Raw genomic sequence first — 26,132 nt, 5'->3', positions numbered from 1 at the left:
TTAAAAATAAATGCATACATCGATAGTATTCCTTTAACAGGATAAAGAAAAGCAGAAAAGAAAACAAACATATTGTGGTACTTTAACACCTTACTTAAATGAAAAATGGACAGTAGAAAACAGATTCTTGAAATAGTATACACAGATCAAAGAATTAAAGTCTAAACAAAACTTGTTTGTTTTTTTAAATTTTAATAAAATGTATATTCATATGCATGATCAGAGATCAGCCATCAGTTGTCCATAGAATAACAATTTTATTTCACCGTTGGCTGTTGTAAATAATTAGAATAGTTCTGAATTGTTCAGCTGACCTCCACATTTTCATCACCCGGATAACAGGGCTAACGTCTTTATATTGTGCTACTTATTGTATCTACAGACAGCACTTTGCTGTAATGGCCATATTAGTGCTGAAATGTCTGTTCAGCAATTACTTCTGATCTCCAGGAAAGGTTCATGCTTCACAATTTCTTTAATTGCTCCTGAAACATCAGTCTAAGAGTCTCCATTCTCTTACTAATATTCTTAACTGTGCAGTGGTGTATCCGTGCCAGTAACAAATCATCCACTTGAATGTACCAATGTCTCATCCACTCTGTGCCTTTTCCACAACAGAGGTCTAGTCCTAGGTGCACTTTAGTCAGGAAAGTGACAATTTTCTCATCGTTACACATTTTGCACCGTTGAAATATCCAATCCCACCAATCCTCCCAAAACTCCCGGCCATAATTCTCATCTATACAGGTAACGATGATGTTCTTCTGAGATATTGCTCTCAAAGCTTCAATTTCTGCTGGCTGCACATTATTTCCTAGTAATCTAGAAAACAAAGAATACATAGATAAATAAACCACAGAGAAAACACTTTAGAGCAAACCTAAAGTGAAAAAAGTGCTCCCAGTCACTGTATGTTTTTGTACGTTTTACAGTGTTATGGAAGTGTAAAGGATTGCGGAGATGCCGCCGCGCGGTCTGGCGGCGGGGCGGATGTCCACGTTCAGACCGGCGGTTTCCGCACAGCAGCATGCGTCTGGTTTGTCTGAGCCTTCTAGTGCACACAGATGGAGAGCTACGCGCGCGCGGGGAGGCAGGACCTTTATGCCAGGAGGAGAGGGATCAGCTGATCAGGTTGGTCAGCTGATCCCAGCGCAGACTGTCATTGGCTGAGCAGCGCTGGGTGGCGCTGAGGAGCGCTGCACTATATATAGATCTCGCTGGTCAGTCTCAGGTTGTCTGCCGTTGCGAATACATACGTGTGAGCACTCAGACCATAGTCAGATCCCACAGTGTGTTACAACCAGGTGGACCTGGGAATTCACACTTAGCCAGATTACGCTTGTGTTATTACTGTGTTATACTTTAGACCAGTTCCAGGGTGTTGTGACCAAGGACCTCACACCCAAGCTTAGGAATACTGTGTCATTGCTGTGTTATACTTTAGACCAGTTCCAGGGTGTTGTGACCCAGGACCTCACACCCAAGCTTAGGAATACTGTGTCATTGCTGTGTTATACTTTAGACCAGTTCCAGGGTGTTGTGACCAAGGACCTCACACCCAAGCTTAGGAATACTGTGTCATTGCTGTGTTATACTTTAGACTAGTTCCTGGGTGTTGAGACCACAGACCTCACACTCTAGACTAGGCCTCTGCTTTATCTGTTATGACCACTTGCTCTCTCGACCTCTCTCCTGCTTTCTGATCCGGTACCTATGCATATCTGTCTACCTGTTGCCAAACCCTGCCTGTACCTGGTTATTGAATCAGCCTTCTGTCTCTGTACCTTATCTGCTCGTGAGTTGCCGACCTGGCCTGGCCGACCCTTCTGGCTGTCACTCATACCTTGAGTGTTCAGTCTGTCTGTACTACCTGTGACACTACCACGCCAAGTGTCAGGTAGCTGCAGAGACCTCCTGTTACTCAGAGAGGCCTCTCTGCAGTCCAGTCAGGGGCTCTATCCCTTAGGAGTCCTTTGACTGCAGTATAGTCTGATTCCCAGTATTGCAGGGAATCACTGTCTTACAGGTTATCTCTATCCCCTTTCCTAGGAGATACTTAACACACAGCCAAGGGTCACCTGCTCCTCAGGTGGTCCATGCTCATTGTTATCGGCGTCTCCCACCCCACGGGAGACAGCCTACTGTTGCACCAAAACACTTACACTTTATCAGGTGTCCAGAGGTTAGTCATACTTGTATTATTGGTGATTCTGCAGGTCATCAATAATCGGGTATATATCTGTATTGTTGGTGATACTGCAGATCACCAATAATCAGATTCTCTCTGTGTGCTGACACCAATCGTTACAGGAAGATGTTGGCTTTTTAATAAATAAAAATAACACTAATAAAATAAATGTATGAGAGAATAATAATAATAATAACATTTTATAGCGTCAACGTATTCCATGGAACTGTACTATCTGTACTACAGAATACAGGGTATAACAGTGCAACACAAACATTACAGTAGTTAACATTACAAAACATTGGTGGATTACTGCTGATGAAATGAACAATGAATTACAGATTTTTACATAGGGGGTGGAAGATATGTGCACACATTACACTGCATTGAAAGACAGAAGGGTAAGAGAGACCTGGCCAATCGGCTTTACAGTCTAAAAGTTTAGGAGACAGGACAATAGATGAAGGGAAGCTGTGTATAAGATGGTAAAGTGGTGGTCAGTGGCCAAAGTGTCCAAGGTAAGAGAGTATGCTTGCCTGAAGAGGTGAGTTTCCAGGTTGCACCTAAAAGGGATAAATGTGGTTGAGTCTTGTATACGTTGAGAAAAGAAGTTCCAGAGGAGGGGAGAGGATCGAGAGAAGTCTTTTAAGCGGGATTGAGAAGAAGGGACCAGAGAGGAAGACTATAGACTATAGAGAATATTATTAGTAGAGTGGAGATTGCATGTAGGATGGTATGGATGGTATCTGGAAATAAGTTTATTTAAATAAGGAGGAGTTAGGTTGTAAAGAGCCTTGTAAGCGAGGGACAGGATTTTGAATCTGTGGTCACAGAGCAGAGAGTTGCAGTAGGCTAGTCAGTAGTCTAGTTGCAAAATAATCAGGGTGTGCACAAAAAGTTTGGTAGTGTCTTGCGTGAGAAAATAATTCATTGTATGTGTAGTACTAATGACAGGTCCTTCCTAGCTGCGGACTGAATGTGGAATGGCATCTACAAACACGCTATATTTGCTGAAAGATCAAGTTCACCACGAACAGCCACTCATCCCTACTCAGACCACTAGAGTAAGGTTAGGTTGGTACAATGACTGTATGCATAGGTTGAGTTATTTATAATACAAACATCCTATTGAACAAATGCTCTAAGGGTGCATTCACACATCCTATTTTGATTGGCCTATGTTTGGCCAATTGTACCCCTCATTGTAATATACGAGCTTACCTGTCCAATCTGTTCACAGTTTTCAAAATCTGTTGGCCCTCATACTTCATGGAAGCAGTTAAAATTGACCAATCATTCTCCAGGCAAAATAGGTTGTGTGTGTGCACCCTAGGTGATAATGGAGCATGTCACACACAGATACATTACCATTAAACTCAGTGTGAATAATGCCATTCTTGACTACTAACCGGCCTCTGCATGGACACTTGTAGTTTTCCACTCAAATATCTCCCCCAAATTTCCATAATTTTCATACTTACACTATGTGTTCTAAATCTGAGTTGACAGAAGATGTATTGTAAAACTGCTCAATTGCTTTGTAAGTAATGTTATTTCCTTCAAGCCTGTAAAGGAAGAGTGTTTGGAGGTTTACAAATGTTCATCATACAAACATTGATAATAGCATTTTCTGGAAAAGAAAGAGAATTTACTAAATATAGCATTGAACTAAGATAATCCGTGATACTCTAGAATCGCATGCATTATTTAGGTAATGTGGGTTGTGCTAATTAGGCAATGCATACTGCACTATCATAGGAAGTAGTAATGATACACTTGCCTTGCGCTGCCTGCACACAGCATACAGTATCACATATAGAGAAATCGGGGGATGTGTGACTGCTTAGGCATGAATATCAGAATTCACCTACAGATAGGCTGCTGAGGACAAAAATGCTGTCTGCATCTCATTACTGTCCTTCATATATCTAGAAGGTTAACTTGAATAAAAGGCAGGGTGGAGGAGACGAACGTGGCTCATCCTCCTAAGTCCTCTGACTGGCTCTCTGTACCGCTGAACTATTACCAGCGTGAACAAGGGTTTGTGGCCATGGACTGAGTGCTCAGGAGAGACAGCTGAAATAACTGAGTTTTTATGGGCGTGCATGAGAAAAGATGGACATTACAGATGGTACAAATTTAATCTGTTTTTCACAGGCCCAAAAAATAACATACGGTTGGCAATACTGGGAGGGGAGAGAGAGCAGTACATAGTCATGTAACTTTTCTCAGAGGAATTTAGAGGGATGTGGGTGTCGTAAGCACCCTCTAGTAAAAAGATACAGGAGACAAAAGTGGAAGCCCAATGGTGTAGTACGTCAAAAACAATTGAACGTAATAAAAGTAAGACACTACTCACAAAGGTGGGTTGCAGAGGGGCAACCAACAGAGGCACAGGCTCCCTTTGCCGAATCTGTCATTTAGTTTGGCACTGTTATTGGCCTGAGGAAGCAGGCCCTGACCCGCGAAACGCGTTGCTTGTGCTACTAATAAAAATCTTTTGCAAAAGGTGTGTATTTTATCTCACAAGTGGGGCTTGCACTCTCTTGCAGGTAGGCACTTATCTGTTTTTAAGTAGCGCTGTTCATTTCTTTGCTATGTACTAAATTAATCATTTTTGGTCAGCTGCTCCAACTTAGCAGCCTTGCTTTTGGTGTATATGCAGAGCCTCTGTTTGGGTTCAAAGTGCGTTTGCAGTTTCTGGGGGGGCTCAGCGCACCTCTGATTTTAGGCCATTCGGAGGCGTCCTGGTGATGCGCATTTTACTGCACCTGTGTGAATGCACATTGTTGTACCAGCAGTCACTGCAACCTTTTCACTGCACCTGTGTAACCACACATTGTTGTACCAGCAATCACTGCAACCTGATCACTGCACCTGTGTAACCGCACATTGTTGTACCAGCAGTCACTGCAACCTAACATCAAACAAATGACAGCGCTGTCATTTGTTTGATGCCTGTTTGAGAGAAATGTGTATACCATTTTATGACTAGCAGCACTAGGAAAAAATCGCGTTTTTATCGTTAGACTAGCGGTAGGTCTTCCCCGAGAGAACCCGTCACCGCCGTGGGGAAGTCTAGTAGGGAATAATTTGTGCACATATTATTTATACTGAAGCTAACGTTTTCCTTTGCTGTACCTGTTTTGAATGCATGTTGTGTATTTTAGTCCACAATTGTGGAGCTCTGCACATCTATTGCAGGTAGTGAATTCGGGTGCGGCCTCTGTTTGGAAGCGCTGCCAATGTCTCCTGCTGTACAAAAGTCACTGCACCTGTGTAACCGCACATTGTTGTACCAGCAGTCACTGCAACCTGTTCACTGCACCTGTGTAACCACACATTGTTGTACCAGCAGTCACTGCAACCTGTTCACTGCACCTGTGTACATTGTTGTACCAGCAGTCACTGCAACCTGTTCACTGCACCTTTGTAACCACACATTGTTGTACCAGCAGTCACTGCACCTGTGTAACCGCACATTGGTGTACCAGCAGTCACTGCAACCTGTTTACTGCACCTGTGTAACCACACATTGTTGTACCAGCAGTCACCTGTTTACTGCACCTGTGTAACCGCACATTGTATTAGTCAAGTCAGTGCATACCTTTCACTTCATCCCCCCCAATATGGACAAAACAACAGGCAGAGGCAGAGCCAGAGCCAAAGGCAAGCCACCCGGCAGGTCTGTTCGAGGTGACATGATTTTGTGCGGCCCTGGACTAAAGTAGAGTGTTCAGAAGAAGGCATGTGCCATTAACTCCCAAGATTTCAAGGACGTAGTTGACTATTTAACACACAACACCTCATCTTCCTCAGCGTCCGCACGGAACTGTGACATATCTTCCTCCACAGCCACCACTGCTACTACTAGCACCACATCCACCCCATTTGACACTTCGCAGGAGTTATTTGGTGGGGAATTAACTGATTCACAGCCATTCTTGTTACAAGATAATGGCGCTAAGCATGTTACACCACCACCTCATATGTCTGAGTTGGGCGCCAGTATGGACGTAAGGTGTGAAGAGGATGATGAAGTACCTGTTGTTGGTGCAGTTTTTTAGGTGTCTGATAAAAGCAAAGCTTTGGAGGATGATTACGATGATGATGATGATGATACTGCCATGGATGCCACGTGGGGTCCTAATAGACAAGATGACCAGGTGGACAGTTCAGAGGGGGAGTCACAGAGGAGTAGGAGATGAGTTTCTGAAAGAAGCAGGGGGAGCTCGTCATCATCAGAAACAGCTGGTGGCAGTGTCCGGCGGCATGTATCGCCACCTATGGACAGCCAGCCAACATGCTCTTCAACGTCATGGAATTCAACGCTCCTGATGTTTGACCGCCTGCTACAACAGGAGAAAGCTGTCAAAGAGTATCTGTACAACTACAGTGAAAGGACATGCTCTGGGGAGCTGGGGATCTTATGGCTGAAGTACTGGACACTCATGCGTAATGCCTGCAGGCTCGTGCGTCCGTTTGAGAAGGTGACAAACCTGGTGAGTCACAGTGAAGGTGCCAGCGACTTGATCCCATATGCTTTCTTCCTGGAGCGTGCAGTGCATAGAGTGGTGGATCAAGCTGTAGAGGAATGTGACCAGGAACAGGAGGAGGAGGAAGAGTTTTTGGAAACATCACCTGCGGCATCATCAACACCTGTGGCAACACAGAGGAGGGGCGAGGAGGAGTCGTCTGGGGAAGAGGAGTCAGATGAGGAAGGTGTTTTTGGAGGAGGCGAAAGAACAACCGCAGCAGGCATTGCAGGGGGATTGTGCTTCTCACCTTTCCCGTGGTATTGTTCATGGCTGGGGTAGGAGGAGAACTTACCTGAGATCACTGAGGAAGAGCAAGACGAGATGGCTGGTACGGCGGCATCCGACTTTGTACAGATGGGGTCTTTTATGCTGTCCAGCCTGTTGAGGGACCCCCGTATAATAAAACTTAAGGGGAATGACCATTACTGGGTGGCAACACTACTAGACCCTCGGTATAAACACAAAGTGGCGGAGATGTTTCCAGATCACCAGAAGGCAGAAAGGATGCAGCACTTGCAGAACAAGCTGGCAACTATGCTTTACAGTGCATTCAAGGGTGATGTCACAGCACAATGGAATAAAGGTGCCACTGCCAGTAATCTTTCTCCTCCTCCCATGTCTACACAGGCAAGGACAGGATGCTCTAGCGATCTCATGGTGATGTCGGAAATGCGGATATTCTTTAGTCCAACGCCTCGCCTTAGCCCTTCCGGATCCACCTTCCACCAACGCCTCGACCGGCAGGTAGCTGACTACCTGGCCATAAGTGCGGATGTAGACACTCTGAGCAGCGATGAACCCCTGGACTACTGGGTGCGCAGGCTTGACCTGTGGCCAGAGCTGTCACAATTTGCCATCCAACTTCTGTCTTGCCCTGCCTCAAGCGTCCTGTCAGAAAGGACCTTCAGCGCAGCTGGAGGCATTGTCAGTGAGAAGAGAAGTCGCCTAGGTCAAAAAAGTGTTCAGTACCTCACCCTTATCAAAATGAATGAGGCATGGATCCCGGAGGGCTACTGCCTGCCCGAAGGCTAAGTCAGTCCCCACACACAGCATCTTTGCCTGCACGCCGTGTGACTGCCTGCCCCAAGACTAAGTCGGTCCCCACACAGCATCTCTGCCTGCAGGCCGCTTGACTGCCTTCTCGGTCCCCACCAACAGGGTCCAGGACTCCAGGTGGATTCTTGAATTTTTAAGGCCACTGCTAGCAGCAGCCGCTATAATAATTTTTCTGGTGCGTGTACATGCCTGCCTAATTTTTCTGGCTGCACTGCAGCTGCAACAACAAAACAAAAGGCATGTACATGTGTCAATTCCCCTTCGTGATCGTTACCTTGCCACGGTGAAGGGGCTTGCGTATCACAATGAAGCAATGACCGGCTAAACGAGTGTGTTGGCGTTGGGGGCATACCTGACCCAAGAAGATAGATAATAAGGTTGTTGCTTAATTGTGGACAGACCAAATTCGATCAGCTGGACACTCAGTCACTGTTGTTCAGTCCTTGAGCTACCTCAGCCCGACCATATGGGCTTGAAAACTGCAATCGCCTGCACTCTTGCCATGGTGCGCACCAGTCCAGCACAGCTGTCACTGCACAAACAGCTGTTTGCAGTGAGTTTAGTCTGTCAGTGTGAAGCAGTACACTAATTACACTACCTGATTGATGTATACACATGCAAGATGTTTTAAAGCACTTTAGGCCTCCAATTTAGCAATAAAATGTGATTTCTGTCCTTAAACCCTGCTGTGCATAAAATCTGTATTTTTCTCCAGGACTTTTGGCGTGTATTCCACTCCGCCATGCCCCCCTACAGGTGTTAGACCCCTTGAAACATCTTTTCCATTACTTTAGTGTCCACAATTAGTGTTTGTAGTTTTGAAGGTTTGTCTGCCCATTGAAGTCTATAGTGGTTCCAAAATTTTGTATGTTCGCAAACTTTTTTCGCGTGTTCGAGTTCGAGGTTCGCGAACCAAAATCCGCAGTTCTCGACAACTCTAATTACTGACTATACTCACTGCAGTTAACATCCTGGCCAACTGAAAAAAAGGGCTTTGGGGCAATCTATCAACTACTAGTTCAAACAACACTAAAGCCCAAGGGAAGTGCTACAAAAAAAAATATTTAATAACATAAAAGATGAGGGCAGCGACATATAGGTAATAAAAGACATGTACAATTGCGGAGTGGGCTACATTGACCCTAGATTGTGTATTAATTTCCCAGGCTCACTCCCAGTAGAGACTGCAGTAGTAAACGTTAAAGGGGCACTATGGCGAAAATTTTTAAAATTTCAAATATGTGCAAACATAGAAAAATAAGAAGTACGTTTCTTCCAGAGTAAAATGGGCCATAAATTACTTTTCTCTTATGTTGCTGTCACTTACAGTAGGTAGTAGAGATCTGACAGAACCGACAGGTTTTGGACTAGTCCATCTCTTCATAGGGGATTTTCAGCAAGGCTTTTATTCTTTATAAAGATACTAGCTGATGACCTGGAATTGCCCAGGTATGTATTTGGCTGGTGTTGATTCCATCCACTTTTCCTAACCCTAACACATAAACAGTCAATGACCAAGTTTGTGAGCTTTGAGGTAATTTGGCATCAATAATTTGTATATTGCCATAGAAATCAAACAAATCAGATTGTGGCTCCGCCCCCCCTCCAGCATTGTTTGATTTGAAACCCAGTCGACCAATGACTGACTGTAGCAGGTTTGAGACATCTGCTATTAACAGTGTAAAAATGGCAGCAATTTAAATATTCCTCCTGAAAATCAACAAATGAATGTTAATTGGCTATTATAGGCTCCACCCACTGCCCTGAATATTAATCAGTCACCCAGTGATCATCTGGGCAAAGTTTGAGAACCCTGCCATTAACAGTGTAAGAATGGCTGCAGTTTATATTTTCCCAGTAAAATTAGTTTTTGGCTTTGTCCACTTTTTTTGTTACCTGGACACACAATTACCAATTTTGTGAGCTTTGGGGTCCTAGACATCAATAATTTGTATTTTCCCAGTGAAATGAAACAAATCTGATTTGCTGTGGCTCTGCCCACTTTTCTGAATTTGAACCCTAGTGACCCAATGACCAACTGTACCAGGTTTGAGGCTTGTGCCATTAACTGTTGTTCAAGAATGGCAGCAATTTCAATATTCCCCTTGAAAAACAACAGGTGAATTTTGATTAGCTTTTTTAGGCTCAATCTACTTTTCTGGATATTAATCCTAGTCACCCAGTAACCAACTGTGCAAAGTTTGAGATCCCTGCCATTAACCTCCCTGGCAGTATATTAAAAACCGCCAGGGGGCAGCGCTGCCGGTTTTTTGCTTCTTTTTTTTTCTTTAAATCATGTAGCGAGCCTAGGGCTCGCTACATGATAGCCGCTGCTCAGCGGCATCCCCCCAGCCCCTCCGATCGCCTCCGGCGATAGGCGATCAGGAAATCCCGTTCAAAGAACGGGATTTCCTGGAGGGCTTCCCCCGTCGCCATGGCGACGGGGCGGGATGACGTCACCGACGTCATGGACAACGTGACGTCTAAGGGAGTCCCGATCCACCCCTTAGCGCTGCCTGGCGCTGATAGGCCAGGCAGCGCAGGGGTCTAGGGGGGTTCTCTATGGCGGCGCGGCGGCGATCGGTGTGCTGGCGCAGCTAGCAAAGTGCTAGCTGCGTCCAGCAAAAAAGAAATTACGCAAATCGGGGTTACCACCAAGGAGGTTAACAGTGAAGAAGGGCTGCAATTTACATTTACCCAGGGAAATCTGTTTTTGACTCCGCCTACTTTTTGTAATCTTGACACACAATGACCAAGTTTTGCGCTTTCGGGTTCCTGGCATAAAAATGGTGTGAATGGAAGCATTTTATCCAGCAAAGAAATCTGTCTGTGTGTGTCTCCGCCCCTTTAGTGCATTTGAACCACAGTCACTTAATGATCGACTGTAGCAGGTTTGAGGCCTCCGCCATTAACAGTGTAAGAATGGCTGCAGTTTCAATATTCTCTTTGAAAACCAATAGGTGAATGTTGATTGGCTGTTGTAGGCTCCACCAACTTTTCTGAATATTAATCCCAGTCACCCAGTGACCAACTGTGTCAAGTTTGAGAACCCTGCCATTAACAGTGTAAGAATGACTGCAGTTTATATTTTCCCATGTAAAAAGTTGTTTTTGGCTTCGCCCACTATTTCTAACCTTGACATACAGTCACTGAATGACCAAGTTTATGAGCTTTGGGGTTCTTGGCATCAATAAGTTGCAATTTCCCATTGAAATTAATCAAATCTGATTGGCTGTTTATGGCCCATTCCTTTTTAAGATTTAAAACCCCAGTCTCTCAGTGACAGACTGTACCAGATTTGAGGCCTCTGCCATTAAGAGTGTATGAAGGACAGCAATGTAAACAATCCCCCTTGAAAATCAATAGGTGAGTTTTGATTGGATGTTGTAGGCTCCACCCACTTTCCTGAGAATTAATCCCAGTCATCCAGTGACCAACTGTGTCAAGTTTGAGAACCCTGCCAATAACAGAATGGCTGAAATCAATCTTACAAATCTGACTGGCTGTTTATGGCTCCACCCTCTTTAGTGAATTTGGATCCCAGTCACTCAATGACTGTTTTAGGTTTGAGGCATCTGCCATTAACAGTGTAAGAATGGTAGCAATGTAAATATTCCCCTTGAAAATCAATAGATTAATTTTGATTGGCTGTAGGCTCCACCCACATTTCTGAATATCAATCCCAGTGACCAACTGAGTCACGTTTGAGAACCCTGCCATTTACAGTGTAAGAATGGCTGCAGTTTATATTTCCCATGTAAAAAGTTAGTTGTTTTTGGCTCCACCCACTATTTCTAACCTTGACATACAGTCACTCAATGACCAAGTTTATGAGCTTTGGCATCAATAAGTTGCAATTTCCCACTGAAATTAAACAAATCTGATTGGCTGTTTGTGGCCCAGCCCCTTTTCAGAATTTCAACCCCAGTCTCCCAGAGACTGATTGTACCAGATTTCAGGCCTCTGTCGTTAAGAGTGTATTAAGGGCAGCAATGTAAACAATCCCCTTGAAAATCAATCAATCCCAGTCACCCAGTGACCAACTGTGCCAAGTTTAAGAACACTTCCATTGAAGCGGATCCGAGATGAAAAACTAACTATAACAAGTAACTTGTCTATATATCTTATCTAAAGTTCAGTTAGTTTACACAGCAAATATAGCTGCAAACAGCTTTAATAGAAAATGATTATTTCTTCCAGTGATACAATGACAGCAGCCATGTTGTTTGTAAACATTACAAAGAGGCAGGCTTATCTGTATCTTGATCACTTAAGGTCCGTACACACGCTGGACTGCAGGCAACGACGGGTCTGTCGTCACCTCCCGCTGGGCGGATTTTCAGCAGACAGTCCGGCGTGTGTACAGTCTGTCGGCGGACTAATACGGCTGTTTCTGAGCGATCCGCCAGGAACAGAAATGCCCAGTGCTGTCAATAACAGTCACTAAATACTTGTGTAATTTTTACACAGCGGGGACTGCCAGGACAGCACCAAATAGCAATTCCCTGGACAGCTAGAAAATTACTAATGTCAAATTGGTTTGCAAAATCATACAAAACAAGGTCAGAAAAGCCCACTCTGGGCCAGTAGTAAAGGGGGTTATTAGGGCAATCTAAAAAGCACGTGTTCAATACAATGGCCTCTATTCATAAAGCATTCCTGCATGCGGTAATGCTCAAAACAGCTGACTTTCCCGACCATTTAGAAAAGTGTCCATTCATAAAAGCTGTTTCCACATGAAAAGCTACAATTCCTGAGCAGTGCGGGAAATTACCGCCTTGTGCGGTGATTATCACAACACATGTCACTGAAGGTTAATTCATAAAGATTAGAGCAAGCGGAATGGGAACGGAGAACACCGTTTAGAAAAGGAGATAAGCCAGCGATAACAGGCAAGATAACAGCTAAGCTAATGTGGACAGGCAGGTGCAGTGAACGCAGAACAAAAAATGCATCCCGGAATACCAAGGCTGTGTTTTTTAACCCCTTGGGTACCCGTTTTTCAGACAAATTTCACATCAGAAAGCCTGCATGTGTAACATTTCTTGAAGTTCTTCTAAGCTGCAGCAATTAAATAGATTGTTTAGAAAGACTATTAGACAGATTCAGCGCAGATTCAGGGCAAGGAGAGGCAATTTTAAAAAAAAATTCACATGTAAAGAGATGCTGGGGCTGCCTCCTTTATACTAACTCTGTCTCTGCAGAGAGAAAATGTAAACTCAGCTAGTACCGCTATTTTAGTGCGGGAATTCCCCGACCTACTATCGCAAGTGTAAACTTTTTTATGAATTAGCACACAAAAGTCTAAAATACAGATGCGGTATTTTCCCTCCAAGATTTTTTTCCCCGCAAATGTTTTATGAATAGAGCCCATTATATACAGCCTTGACAGCCTTGGAAGAAGCACCACAAGGTGTAAAATGGCCGTCAGGCTTTTTGTGCCCGCACCCACTGCTTGAGGCCACCTCTGGAGCCCCGGGATGTTAATTGTACAATGGGGTATATTCTTAACAGGCTGCGCGGTAAAAAAAAATCTGGTCCGGAAAATACCGCATTCAGTAATTTAGACTTTTGTGTGCTAATTCATAAAAATTTTCACAGCTGCAATAGAAGTGCAGTGATTTAACAATGTAAACTGTCAGTAACATCAGAAGAGTAGCTATGTCAGTTGTTACATTGCTGTTTCTCCATGCAGATACAGCATTACAATATACGAGGCATCCAAACTTCCATTTAGATGTGTATGTTTTGTTATACTGCCTCTGCTTGCCCTGAATCTGTTCTGAATCTGTCTATTATGCTGGGCATACACGGTTCATTTATGTCACCGCTCGTCCGCGCGTGCACGTGCATCGATTCCCGCTCGTTCCCCGCGGGCGCTTCTTATCAGCGCTTCGTTTTTTTCTATTGTCCGCCCGCGGGGATTGAGCGCGGTATCAATCCGCCGCGGTGATTGGACAGGTTGGATCTTATCAGCGGCTCGATTGATAAGAACTATCTAACCGTGTATGCCCAGCATAAGTCTTTCTTAACATTCCATTTATTTGCCACAGCTTAGATTTACTTGAAGAAACTTTACACATGCCATGCTTTGTGGTGTTCACCTCCAGCTCCTACACATCTTTAAAAAAAGGAACCCAGGGGAAGCCTTGTTTGTTCCGATTTCGCTTCTGCCTGGAGGAAGATCTCACTGCTTCTGCTTGTGAGTCTCCATTCCCAGCACAGTGCACAGACTTCGCTCTCTTATCAACACTTCAAAGCAGGCGGTATTGTTCCATGCCATTAACGCCTGTTCTAATCTTTATGAATTGACATTTATTGACATGTGTTGAGATAATTACCACACAAGCCCGTGCAAAATAATCAGGAATTAAAAAAAAAAAGGAAGGAGCTGACGGCAAATAAATGCTCATTATAAAATGTTTCTGGTTGGGAAAAGGATATAGTGAAATAGCCTCTTCCCAACCAGAAACATTTTATAATGAGCATTTATTTGCCGTCAGCTCCTTCCTTACATGACAGGCTTTGTCTTTTACACTGGGAAGTACTCTTTAAAGTCCAACTCTAGCCACAAATATTTACCTACTCAGAGGCAGAACTTTTGTTCATATATATCAGTATCTAAGCTCCTTGGCTAGCTGATGTAAAATAAATAATTCATAAATACTTTGTCAGGGTCCCTCCAGTGGGCGCTTTTTGTGCCCTAAATGCTTAAAGCAAACCTGTAAGGTCTTTAAAAAAAAAAAGAGTTCAACTTACCTGGGGCTTCTACCGGCCCACTGCAGACGTCCTGTGCCTGCGATCCTTCAGTCCCCGCCATGGCTCACTTTCATTTTCGGCGACTGAGCCTGCTGTCGCCTGGCCACTGCGCCTGTGTGGCCCTGTCCGCACGCGTCCTCATTCACACACCCATTTGATGTTCTTGTAGTGTGCCTGCGCAGGACGCTCCCGGCGACAGGAGCGCGAACAAGGACACGCGTGGTCGTCGACTTGCAAGTCGGCGATAACAAAAGTGAGGAGAATCGTTCCAGGATGGCGTGGGCACAGGACATCTTCAGGGGGTGGTAGAAGCCCCAGGCAAGTTAAACTCTTTTTTTAAGACCTTACAGGTTTTCTTTTAATAAAATTTCATGATCTGCCAAGCAGATGTAAAAAATGATATGTCAAGGAAAGGTTGCTGATGTTATTTTCTTCAACTTATCTTTTTTCACTAGACATGTGAAAATCCATCCATCCCCTCTACAGCCACAAGACAGCTGCAGCCATTATTCTGATTCTGGATATCCGTGTAACCCGGATATCCAAACTTTTTTTGGGGGGGGGATCAATTCGGATTTTGAAAAGGGGTATCCGAGCACACGTGCTAGACCTGCATTGACACAGCCCGCCCCCAGCTGGGCAGCCACCAAGAGGCCGCGGCTGCTGAGCTGTGGGTGGGCCACAGCAACACAGGTGGGGGTGGCCAGAACTTAGTCAGACTTTTGAAAAAGTAAATAATGAATTACGCCGCACCCTTCACCCTGCCCCCCTCAGTCCTGTAGCATTCACATGACAGGCTTTGTCTTTTACACTGGGAAGTACTCTTTAAAGTCCAACTCTAGCCACAAATATTTACCTACTCAGAGGCAGAACTTTTGTTCATATATATCAGTATCTAAGCTCCTTGGCTAGCTGATGTAAAATAAATAATTCATAAATACTTTGTCAGGGTCCCTCCAGTGGGCGCTTTTTGTGCCCTAAATGCTTGAAGTTTGTAGAGCACAAATATATTGAACTTAACAGCAGCTGTAACTTTTGGGCAAGGCTAAGCTATCCAAGAACACTGTGAGGTCTTCAAATGGGATTTAAAGGGACACTTAAGTTTGTGGAAAAAAATGAGTTTTACTCACCTGGGGCTTCCAGCAGCCCCCTGCAGCTGTATTGTGCCCACGCAGACTCCATCAGATGCTCCTGGCCCCGCCGACAGCCACTTCTGGTTTCGGCGACAGGAGCCGACAGGCAGGGAAGGCGAGTGATTCTTCGCGTTCCCAGCCAAAATAGCACCCTCTATGCTGCTAAATGATATATACTCTATGCTATAGCAGGATAGAGGGCGCTATTGTGGCTGGGAACGTGAAGAATCACTCGCCTTCCCTGCCTGTCGGCTCCTGTCGCCGGAACCGGAAGTGGCTGCCGGTGGGGGCCATGAGCATCTGATGGGGTCTGCGTGGGCACAATACAGCTGCAGGGGGCTGCTGGAAGCCCCAGGTGAGTAAAACTCATTTTTTCCACAGACTTAACCACTTCACCACTGAGGGGTTTTACCCCCTGACCACCAGAGCAATTTTCACCTTTCAGCGCTCCTTCCATTCATTCGTCTATAACTTTATTATTACTTATCCCAATGAAATGAACTATATCTTGTTTTTTTCGCCACCAATTAGGCTTTCTTTAGGTGGGACATTATGCCAAGAATTATTTTATTCTAAATGTGTTTTAATGGGGAAATAGGAAAAAATGTGGGAAAAAATTATTATTTTTTAGTTTTCGGCCATTATAGTTTTTAAATAAAGCATGCTACTGTAATTAAAACCCATGAAATGTATTAACCCATTTGTCCCGGTTATAAAACCATTTAAATTATGTCCCTATCACAATGTTTGGCGACAATATTTTATTTGGAAATAAAGGTGCATTTTTTTCAGTTTTGCATCCATCCCTAATTACAAGCCCGCAGTTTATAAAGTAACAGTGTTATACCCTCTTGACATAAATATTTAAAAAGTTCAGTCCCTAAGCTAACTATTTATGTTTTTTTTTTAATTGTATTTTTTTTTTTTTAATTACAAAAAAAAAATAAAAATTGGGGAGTGTGGGAGGTAATGAGTTAATTTATTGTGTAAATGTAATGTTTGTATATGTAAAATGGTTTTAGGGTGTAGTTTACTATTTGGCCACAAGATGGCCACAGAGTGTTTGTTTACATGCGACCTGTAAGCGTCCGGAAGGACGCTTACAGGAAGCAGTAGGAGGCTGGGAGACTCACAATGATCTCGCTGTTTCTGAAAGAAGCAGCAGATCATTGCCGGAAGGACGCTTACAGGAAGCAGTAGGAGGCTGGGAGACTCACAATGATCTCGCTGTTTCTGAAAGAAGCAGCAGATCATTGCGGGGGCTTAGATCAACGAACGGGAATGGATTTTCCCGTTCATTGATCTCCGGGTGAGCGGGCGGCGGCGTGCACGAGCGGCGGGTGCGCGCGCACGAGTGGCGGGAGTGCGGACAGCGGCGGTAGCGCGGAAGGTACGGATTTCTCCGTCCCTGGTTTTTTAGGAGGGAAAAAAGGGGCGGAGAAATCCGTACGCGTGGGGGTAAAGTGGTTAAGTGTCCCTTTAAGACTGCCTAAGCCTCAGTTTCCTAGCTGTATATTTTTTCCCATAAATAGAAAAAAAAGCAGAAGTGTATTTTATGAGTTCACAACTGTGAATTTATTATAAAAACTGTCCAGTTAAATTAATTATTTTTGCAAAAATAATTGCAGGACTGATATTTGCTAGAAAGGCACTAATTATCTCTGGCAGTGTACACCATTTCAAAATGAAACTACAGTCACCAGTTTGAATAAGATAAAAGGCTCTAAGTGACAAGCTGCCTGTATTCAATTAAGGATTTTTAGAAACTTGGCAAAGACTCTGCCATAGGCACAAACCAATTATCCTTCCAAAGCTGTCTTCTGAACTAACATTCATTAGATCCACACTGCACTCCTGATAGTACAGTATTTTATACTACTGGTGCAAGTTCTCATATTTCCCCTGCATAGCAAGATAGCTTTCATTAATGTGGTTAAAGGACCACTATCACAAAATCAAGATAAAATACACACATTAAAATGTTTTCCTAGAGTAAAATGCACTATAAATTACTTTTTCCCATGTTGCTGTGATTTACATTAGGTTAAAAAGAAAAAAGCTGACAGATCTGACAGATTTTGGACTAGTCCATCTCCCCATGGGGAATTCTCAGTATTACCTTTAGGCTACTTACACACTAAGACGTTGCGTTTTAGGGGACGTTATGGTCGCATAACGTGCCCCTAACGCAACGCATGGTGGTGTTGAAGTTGGTCGTCAGATTGAGCTGCGTTATGCAGCTCTCAAAGCAGAAGCTCCAGGTTAGTGATAGGAAGTCCGGATCTTTTTAAATATTCTGATCATTTGAATCAGATCATTGAAAAGATCTGGATCTTTGAACCAAATCATTTGAATAATTTTACTAGGGAAGCAGACTGGGTGAAATGACTAGCAGGACAGGACTTTCCCTGCACTGTACATTCTGTATGTTCCTGTTTCTTCCAGACAGACATCCACTGTGAACCGAATCTTTCATTTTGATGACCCGGATGATTTGACTCACAAAAAAAGATCTGGATCAAATGAACGATTCGTTCATGATCCGGACAACACTACAGTCCTACCACGAGTCTCTGCAGTGCAGTGAATATTAATTAGCCATGTGGCTGGCTGCGGAGGAGGAGGGGAGACCTCCTCCTCCAACATTACTGAGCATGTGCTAGCAGTCTAACGCGGCTTAGCCCATTATAACGTACAGCATGCAGCACTTTGTTTAAAAGTGCTGCGTTACTAAGTAACACAACGTGGGCACTGTGAACAGCACAATTGATTATACAGTGCTGTGAGTTAGGCTGCGTTACTGGCTGCTGTGACGTGGGACTTTAACGTCCCACTGTGAAACCAGCCTTACTTTTTACAAAGAACTCCCTGGTAAGGATCTATTTAAAGATACCAGATGTCTTCCCTAATCACTTGCACAGGGTTCTAGCAGTTGGACCGAGCAACTGTCATTCAGTAAGTGCTTTTGGAAATAAATATCTGAGAACCCCCATGAGGAAATAAACTGGTCCAAAACCTGACAGATCTGTCAGATTTTCACTGCCTACTGTAAGTGACAATGGCCTCAATTCACTAAGCTTATCTCCTGTCTTTAATAACTCTTCTAGAGTTGTTACCATGGTGGTGATAAGGCATGTCGTATTCAGGAAACATTTTACCTCAGGCAAACCTAAAGTTAACTCTTCTGTCTTTAAGTTAACTCTTTAATCCTTAACCACTTGCCGACCGCACGCTTATACCGTGCGTCGGCAAAGTGGCAGCTGCAGGACCAGCGACGCAGTACTGCGTCGCCAGCTGCAGGCTGATTAATTAGGAAGCAGCCGCTCGCGCGAGCGGCTGCTTCCTGTCAAATCACGGCGGGGGGCTCCGTGAATAGCCTGCGGGCCGCCGATGGCGGCTTGCAGGCTAAATGTAAACACAAGCGGAAATAATCCGCTTTGTTTACATTGTACGGCGGTGCTGCGCAGCAGCGCCGTAAGGCAGATCGGCGATCCCCGGCCAATCAGCGGCCGGGGATCGCCGCCATGTGACAGGGGACGTCCCGTCACTGGCTGCACAGGACGGATAGCGTCCTGTGCAGCCTCGATCGCCGGGGGGGGGGGGGGAGCAGGTAGGAGAGGGAGGGGGAGGATTTCGCCGCGGAGGGGGGCTTTGAGGTGCCCCCCCCCGCAACACCCAGGCAGGCAGGAGAGATCAGACCCCCCCTGCACATCATCCCCATAGGGGGGAAAAAAGGGGGGCAATCTGATCTCTCTGCCTGCAACCTGATCTGTGCTGGGGGCTGCAGAGCCCACCCAGCACAGATCACTCAAAACAGCGCTGGTCCTTAAGGGGGGGTAAAGGGTGGGTCATCAAGTGGTTAAAATAACTCCAGAGTTAGACAGGCTGTTAATTAGCTGCATGTGAAAATAACTACAGAGGAGGTATATTAACTACAGAGGAGGTAAATTAACTACAGAGAAGGTAAATTAACTACAGAGGAGGTAACTTAAGGAATGAAGAGATAAGATAACTCTCTCTTATGTGGAGGTAAGTTTTCTCTTGCCTTATTATCTCCAGCATGATCTTAGTGAATTGAGGCCAATGACATGAGAAAATAGTAATTTATAGTGCAATATACTCTGGGAGAAATGTAATTTTATGTGCATGCATTATATATTTTAATTTTTTTTTTTTTGCGATAGTTGTCCTTTAAACAGTTATTAAACAGTTTCCAGATTGCATTTCTGTACGAGATGCATTTGTTGCAAACTGGAACCACTGTGATATTCTTGAACTGCTCGCCACCATTTTTGTACCCATAGGTCAATTATTTGAAATAATAATAAAACCCCTATAATCTTATCTAGTCAAGTTCACTGCTTAGAGGTAATATAATCTTTTGTTTGTATCCACATATTTACCCATGAACCATGTCTTGTCATCTTCGTCTCAAAAATATATCCAACCCTTCCTGCACATGGCTCCAGTAAAAGCCAAGTGCATGCCATAATCCTATTCTGCTTTGATTATTATAACGTTTAACCTACAGTATACTGAACTTTCAGCCACTTCTCTTTCTGCTCCTCAAATGCTGCCTCTTTTTATCAAGCTCTTCACTAACTGACAGCTACTCCACTACAATCTCCTAATTATAACCTACAAAAACCTCAACAATCTGTCTTTTGCCATAAACCACCTTACACCTTCCCACTAATTTCCAGATAACTACTCAAATGCAACCTCCACTCTGCATACATCCTTCTTTTGTCCTTTTTCTCTCTGACATCAGTGTTCACAGAAATTCTCCCAAGCTTCCTCCCTTCTCTGGTATTACCGGTACTTTCCGAAATTCATTTACCACTCTCCAACCCTTGAAACATTTAGGCTAGGTTCACACTGGGGTGCTGCGCTCCCTGTAAAAACAGGATATCAATGCAGCAGAGGGGAATTGTTGCATCAGGAATTAGACATATGATGCAACACAGACAGTGAAGCATACAGTCAATGAAATGTATGCTTCACTGCAACTGTAAATGCGTCGGCTGTCTAGTAACATACTGCGTGCCTCACGTTATGCCAACAGATCCCTTGCACCGCACTGCTAACATGCAAATGTGAACGTACCATTGCAATATAAATGCTTATATATAGTGCATGGCAACACGCAAGCGTCAACTCAGCCTACTGCTAGTTTCAGACTATGCACTTTGTATTGCGCCTCTGGAAGATGGGATTGTAGCACAACAGAGGGGAAAAGTTGGATTGCATAGTAGGAAATGGAATGTGATGCAATGCATACAGTGAAGAATACAGTACATAGACGTACGCTTCACTGCAACTGTAAATATAAACACCATCTGTTAACCCTCTGGGCGATATAATTACATCGCCCAGGAGGGGGCGCAGCACTTTTTTTAAAAAAAAATTAATTTTTTAAATCATGTAGCGAGCCCTGGGCTCGCTACATGATAGCCGCTGCGCAGCGGCATCCCCCCACCCACTCCGATCGCCTTCGGCGATCAGAGTAAGCAGGAAATCCCGTTCAGAACGGGATTTCCTGCTGTGCTTCCACGGTCGCCTTGGCGACGGGGCAGGATGACGTCACCGACGTCATGGACGTCGTGACGTCAGAGGGAGTCCCGATCCACCCCTCAGCGCTGCCTGACACTGATTGGCCAGGCTGCGCAAGGGGTCGGGGAGGGGGGGGGGCTGCGCAGCACGGTGGGTAGCGGCGGATCGGCGGCGAGCGGCGGCGATCGGAAGTTACACGCAGCTAGCAAAGTGCTAGCTGCGTTTAACAAAAAAAAAATTACGCAAATCGGCCCACCAGGGCCTGAGAACTCCTCCTGCGCGATATACCCCGAGCTCAGCTCGGGATTATCGCCCAGGAGGTTAAATGCACAGCATGCTGCTCATTATTCTGATGGAATACCCTGCACCACTGATGCATAGATGTGAACGTACCATTGAAATATAATTGCATTGCAATAGTTAACTACAGTGAGAGAAAGTGGAAAAAAAGACATGTTTGCACCTAGACCTAAAACACACAACCTAATGCCTTGTCTCCTAAGCTCCCACAGAGCATGCTAGCTGCACAATGTAAACAGTACTTTAATGTAAGAATAGGTTAATTTCATTGAGCAATACACTGCTCACTCTCCATACCAAGCAAGCTAGCTAATACATTTTATAATGCAAGCAGCACTCCAGAGAATGGATTTCTGTAACGAAAGATGTTTCAAGTCTCTTTCATCAATAATGCATGTATATGTTCCACAGCAATATCTCTATTGTACTGCATGCAGGATCTGCATAAAATGCACATAAGGTGTGAAAGGGAAAGAGAGAATATTGTAAAAGGGCCTGTTTGTCATGCACAGCCACGTTCCACCAGGAGCACCATATTAGCTTTAAACATAAGGGATGTTTTATTCATACTGTATCTTCCATAGTGGCCAGCATCTGATTTAAAGCACATTTTAGTCAGCATCCAGTGATTTAAATAGGGTGCGGACATTTTCAAAGTAATCTCAATTAAGCATGGTGTTCTCTTACTTACCATAACCCCGTCAAAGAGCGATTGTAAGGCAGACATTTACAAAGTTCTAAAAATTCTTCATCTTCTAACTGTGTCCACCCAAGGCTATAAAATAAAACAAATTGCATCGTTAGCCTCGTCATTTGTAACGCACTCATATCACAGCTGACTTGAAAGATTTTCTCTGTTTCTTTCACTTAAACTGTAATAGTGTTCTAGGAAATATATGGAATATAAAGAAAATATGGGTTTCCAGTCAGAGGGCTTTTACAGTCATATGAAAAAAAACTTATGCTGCTTCCATTAACTCATTCATAGATCCATGTGTTGAGAAGATGGCTAGTGCTGGAACAAGATATTGCTATTGAACAACAGAGGTGGTCAGTGGAGGCCCGGATCACATCACAGGAGCCTATAGGCACAGAGTTCCTGGACACTAGACTTTGCCCTACATGAACCTACAAACCGTCACTAAACTGCACCACAAGTAAGCTATTTGCCCCAGCTGTCACTTCTCCCTTACTTCCTTTGCCCGTCATAGGTAGCTACAGGTACACTTAGTATTTGGTAGCCAGAAGTACCCTCGATATTAAGTAGCTAGTAGTGCCCCTGACTGAAGGAAGATCTCATCATAATAAATAATAATAATAATAATCCGAACATTTGTACAGTGCTTTTCTCCTGTTGGACTCAAAACGCTCAAGAGCTGCAGCCACTGGAACACGCTCAGGAGGCCACCCTGCAGTGTTAGGGAGTCTTGCCTTGAACTCCTTACTGAATAGGTACTGACCTTGCCAGGATCGAACCCTGGTCTCCCATGTCAAAGGCAGTGCCCTTAACCAGTACTCTATTCAGCCATTCAGTGGAATGCAGAGAGCTGGGTGAGTAACCTCTCATTTACACTCTCATCAAGACTCTGCATAGGGAAGGAGGGAGGAAGGCGCTCGGGGAGAGGAGTGTGTGACGAATATTACGAAAGTCGTGCGCGTAAGCGCCATCGACTTTCGCATGGTCGTGCACAGTTCCTGTCAGTCTTGGGTAAATGCACAATAGATGTCAATTTCCCTCTCTCTTACTGAGTACAGTAACCTCCCCCACATCCTGTGTCAGGAAAGAATTTCACAAGTAGCCAGACCACCTGGGGAGCAGCATTTGGTACATAGCTCATCTTTCCCCATAAGGAAAACCAGCTCAAACTGGTTGAGATTCAAAATTTCCCTCCAAGCGTATAGCTTCACACAAAGGGAACGTTAACTTATTAATAATTCAAAATAGGTTTGTCACAGCAAGACCAAAATTACATTTCCTGATACCTAGGAAACAGGTCTATAATTCACATGAATTATCCTTCTCTAGCTATCAGGAATCAATTGAGAAACCGCTTTATCCGGCATGCGTAGAGCAAATTCGTTAGACTAGGCGTGTATAGTCTCATTTAATACAGAGTCGCATGCTGCTTATGAATATGGTCTCGGATCTGCGATGCACCCATCTGGGGCGGAATTACACAAATTATTAATAATTGGTACATTCCTTGCTCCAAGTCTGTGGGTGGTAACCTGACTTGCCAGGAGGTAACCCTGCCTCCAACACACCTACTTTCCAGGTAGTGACCGCCCCAAAACCCTGGTCAGTAAAAAGCGTTTGCAAGGAACTCCACCCAGTTCTTCAATTTACATCGACTAGGGAAGTCCAGACATGTGCTCACGGAAGAACCGGGCGCATGTTGTGTACAAAGGACTTTTAAGCTGAATGCCTACGTTTAAACTGGACTATTTTCTTCATGATTCAAATGGACTGCTCAGCTAACTAAGTAAGAACTTTCTGTTTTATTCCTTTTATTTTTAAGCTCTGTGATTTATATGTTAATAGGTGTATATAACTGTATGTAATGCATTTGTGTTATTAAACGTTTAAAAATCGTTTAGCGGTTATGACCTGTTGCTGAACATACACAATCGTACCTATTCTCCTGAACTCGCTACCCTGTGTTTAATAGAAGTATACATTTATAACCCGTATGCGAGAACCCGGCCCAGACATAACGATCTGGCCCAGATTCTTGCATACTGCTAGGGGTTACTAAAGTGTTCTCGAAGTCCTAGTAAAATTACAGTAGCGGGCTGTGTAACTCGCTTGGTGGCAGATCTTTGAATTGTATATGTGTGTGGAGTGATTCGGTTGGTATCAGAACGCTCCCTTCGCGAGTCAGTTCATCAAATTGCGAATGCGGGTTACCCTTCGTGATGAACAAATGACCGTGTAAGAGGATTTCTGACGCTGATCGATTTACCCCACCCGCAGACCGGCTCGCGGTCTGTGACATTTGTTTGGCAGCTTTTTGGGATTTGTGTATGTTCAGAACATCAACGGCAACGTTATTTGATTAACCTGCCAGAACAGATCAAAAATCTGTGGTCGATAACCGGTGCATTACCATTTATATAGACTAAACGTGTAGCACAGAGTTCCCCCCCCAATCTCTTTTCCTATCCTATCTTTTATTTGGCAAAAATGGCTGCAGCAAGATACAAGAAAATGTCAGTGGCAGACCTAGTAAACTTGTGTGAGGAAAAAGGCATTGTGACTTATAGAAAAAAGAAATCGCAATTGATTGAGGACTTGTTGCGACTGAATACCCAGCCGGAGCAGATGCTGGGAGAGCACACTCCTGGTTCAGACGGTGCTGTAACTGGGGCAGAGGAAAGTGAGCGGTTGGAGCAAAGCAACCCACTTCCAGACCCAGAGGAAAACGGTACCGCGTCTGAACCGGTCGCTGTAACTGCTGAGGAGCATGGTGGCCGGCAGGAGCCCGCCCATGCCAACCGTTCCTGTGTTCCTGAGGCTGGAATGCAGCATGCTTTACAAAGACTGGCGGATACAAATCCTGAGCTGTACATGCAGATTGTCAGAGAAAATGCTGACCGTGCAGAACGCCAGGCTGAACGGGAATCCTCGGAACGCCGGGAGCAGGCAGAAAGGGAAGCGGCAGAGCGCCGGTGGCTTGCTGAGAGAGAAGCGGAAAGAGAGGAGAGAGCAGCCGCACGCAGACATGACCTTGAAATGGCCAACCTGCGAACGCAAGGCCAAAATCCTTCGCAAAGTGCTCCGGAACCACGGCCCACAGCAGGCCCGTTTGGGACTCCAAAGTTTAAATTCCCAGAAATGGAGAAGGGAACCGACCCGGACACTTATTTACACTCCTTTGAAAAGACTTGTCGTCAGCATCATCTGCCCCAGGAGCAGTGGGCGAGATATCTGACACCCAACTTGCGGGACAAAGCGCTTGAGGCGTTTGTGGACTTACCCGCTGAGAAAGACAATGACTATGAGGCGATAAAAGCTGCAATTATTGCCAAATACCAGCTGACCCCAGAGGTCTATCGCAAAAAGTTTCGCTCCCTGCAGAAAGGCCACACTGACTCTTACACCGACCTGGAGAGTCGCCTGCTGACTGTGTTCAGGCAGTGGTCACGGGGCCTCAAAAAAGACTCTCACCAAGGTCTGGAGGACCTCATCGTGCAGGAGCAGTTGCTGAATTGCTGCACTCCAGATGTCCGGCAGTTTGTCTTGGAGCGGAAGCCTGAATCCGCCAAAGCTGCCGCAGAACTTGCAGACACTTTTGTGGCCACCCGTGTGCCGGACAGCCGCAAACCTCCAGCCCAGAGCTGGAAAGGGGGGAGACCTATGCAACCCAGCTCTCCTCCCCCTGCTAACCGTGGGAATCGGGTCCCACAGCCACAGAGGCCGGATGCTGCGCCTGCTACTCATCCGCCTGATGCCACATATGTTCCGAAGTGTTACCACTGTGGACAGCGAGGACACCTCAAGTCTGCCTGCCCCGAGGTGAGGACGCCGTCTCCAGAGCCTAGCGCAGAAGTGGCTAGCGCATCCTCTACTGCACACGCCTACCTCGTCATGGGAGCAGCAAATCC

The 26,132-nt window shown here is 44.9% G+C and overlaps 1 protein-coding gene across 1 annotated transcript in view; it reads right to left on the bottom strand.

Annotated features, from left to right (window-relative positions):
- Positions 1-207: 207 nt before the first annotated feature.
- Positions 208-26,132, bottom strand: part of LOC137547313 (NACHT, LRR and PYD domains-containing protein 3-like) — a 90,741-nt gene continuing 64,816 nt past the window's right edge. The window contains exons 5-7 of the mRNA XM_068270767.1: positions 22,219-22,302; positions 3,670-3,753; positions 208-822 (exon numbers count right to left, since the gene is read on the bottom strand). Coding sequence (XP_068126868.1) covers positions 465-822; positions 3,670-3,753; positions 22,219-22,302 — 526 coding nt within the window. The 3' untranslated portion in view covers positions 208-464. The remainder of the gene's footprint in view (positions 823-3,669; positions 3,754-22,218; positions 22,303-26,132) is intronic.

Source organism: Hyperolius riggenbachi, chromosome 1 (assembly GCF_040937935.1).
Source record: "Hyperolius riggenbachi isolate aHypRig1 chromosome 1, aHypRig1.pri, whole genome shotgun sequence".
Taxonomy (NCBI): domain Eukaryota; kingdom Metazoa; phylum Chordata; class Amphibia; order Anura; family Hyperoliidae; genus Hyperolius; species Hyperolius riggenbachi.
This window is presented reverse-complemented; position numbering and strand designations above follow the sequence as displayed.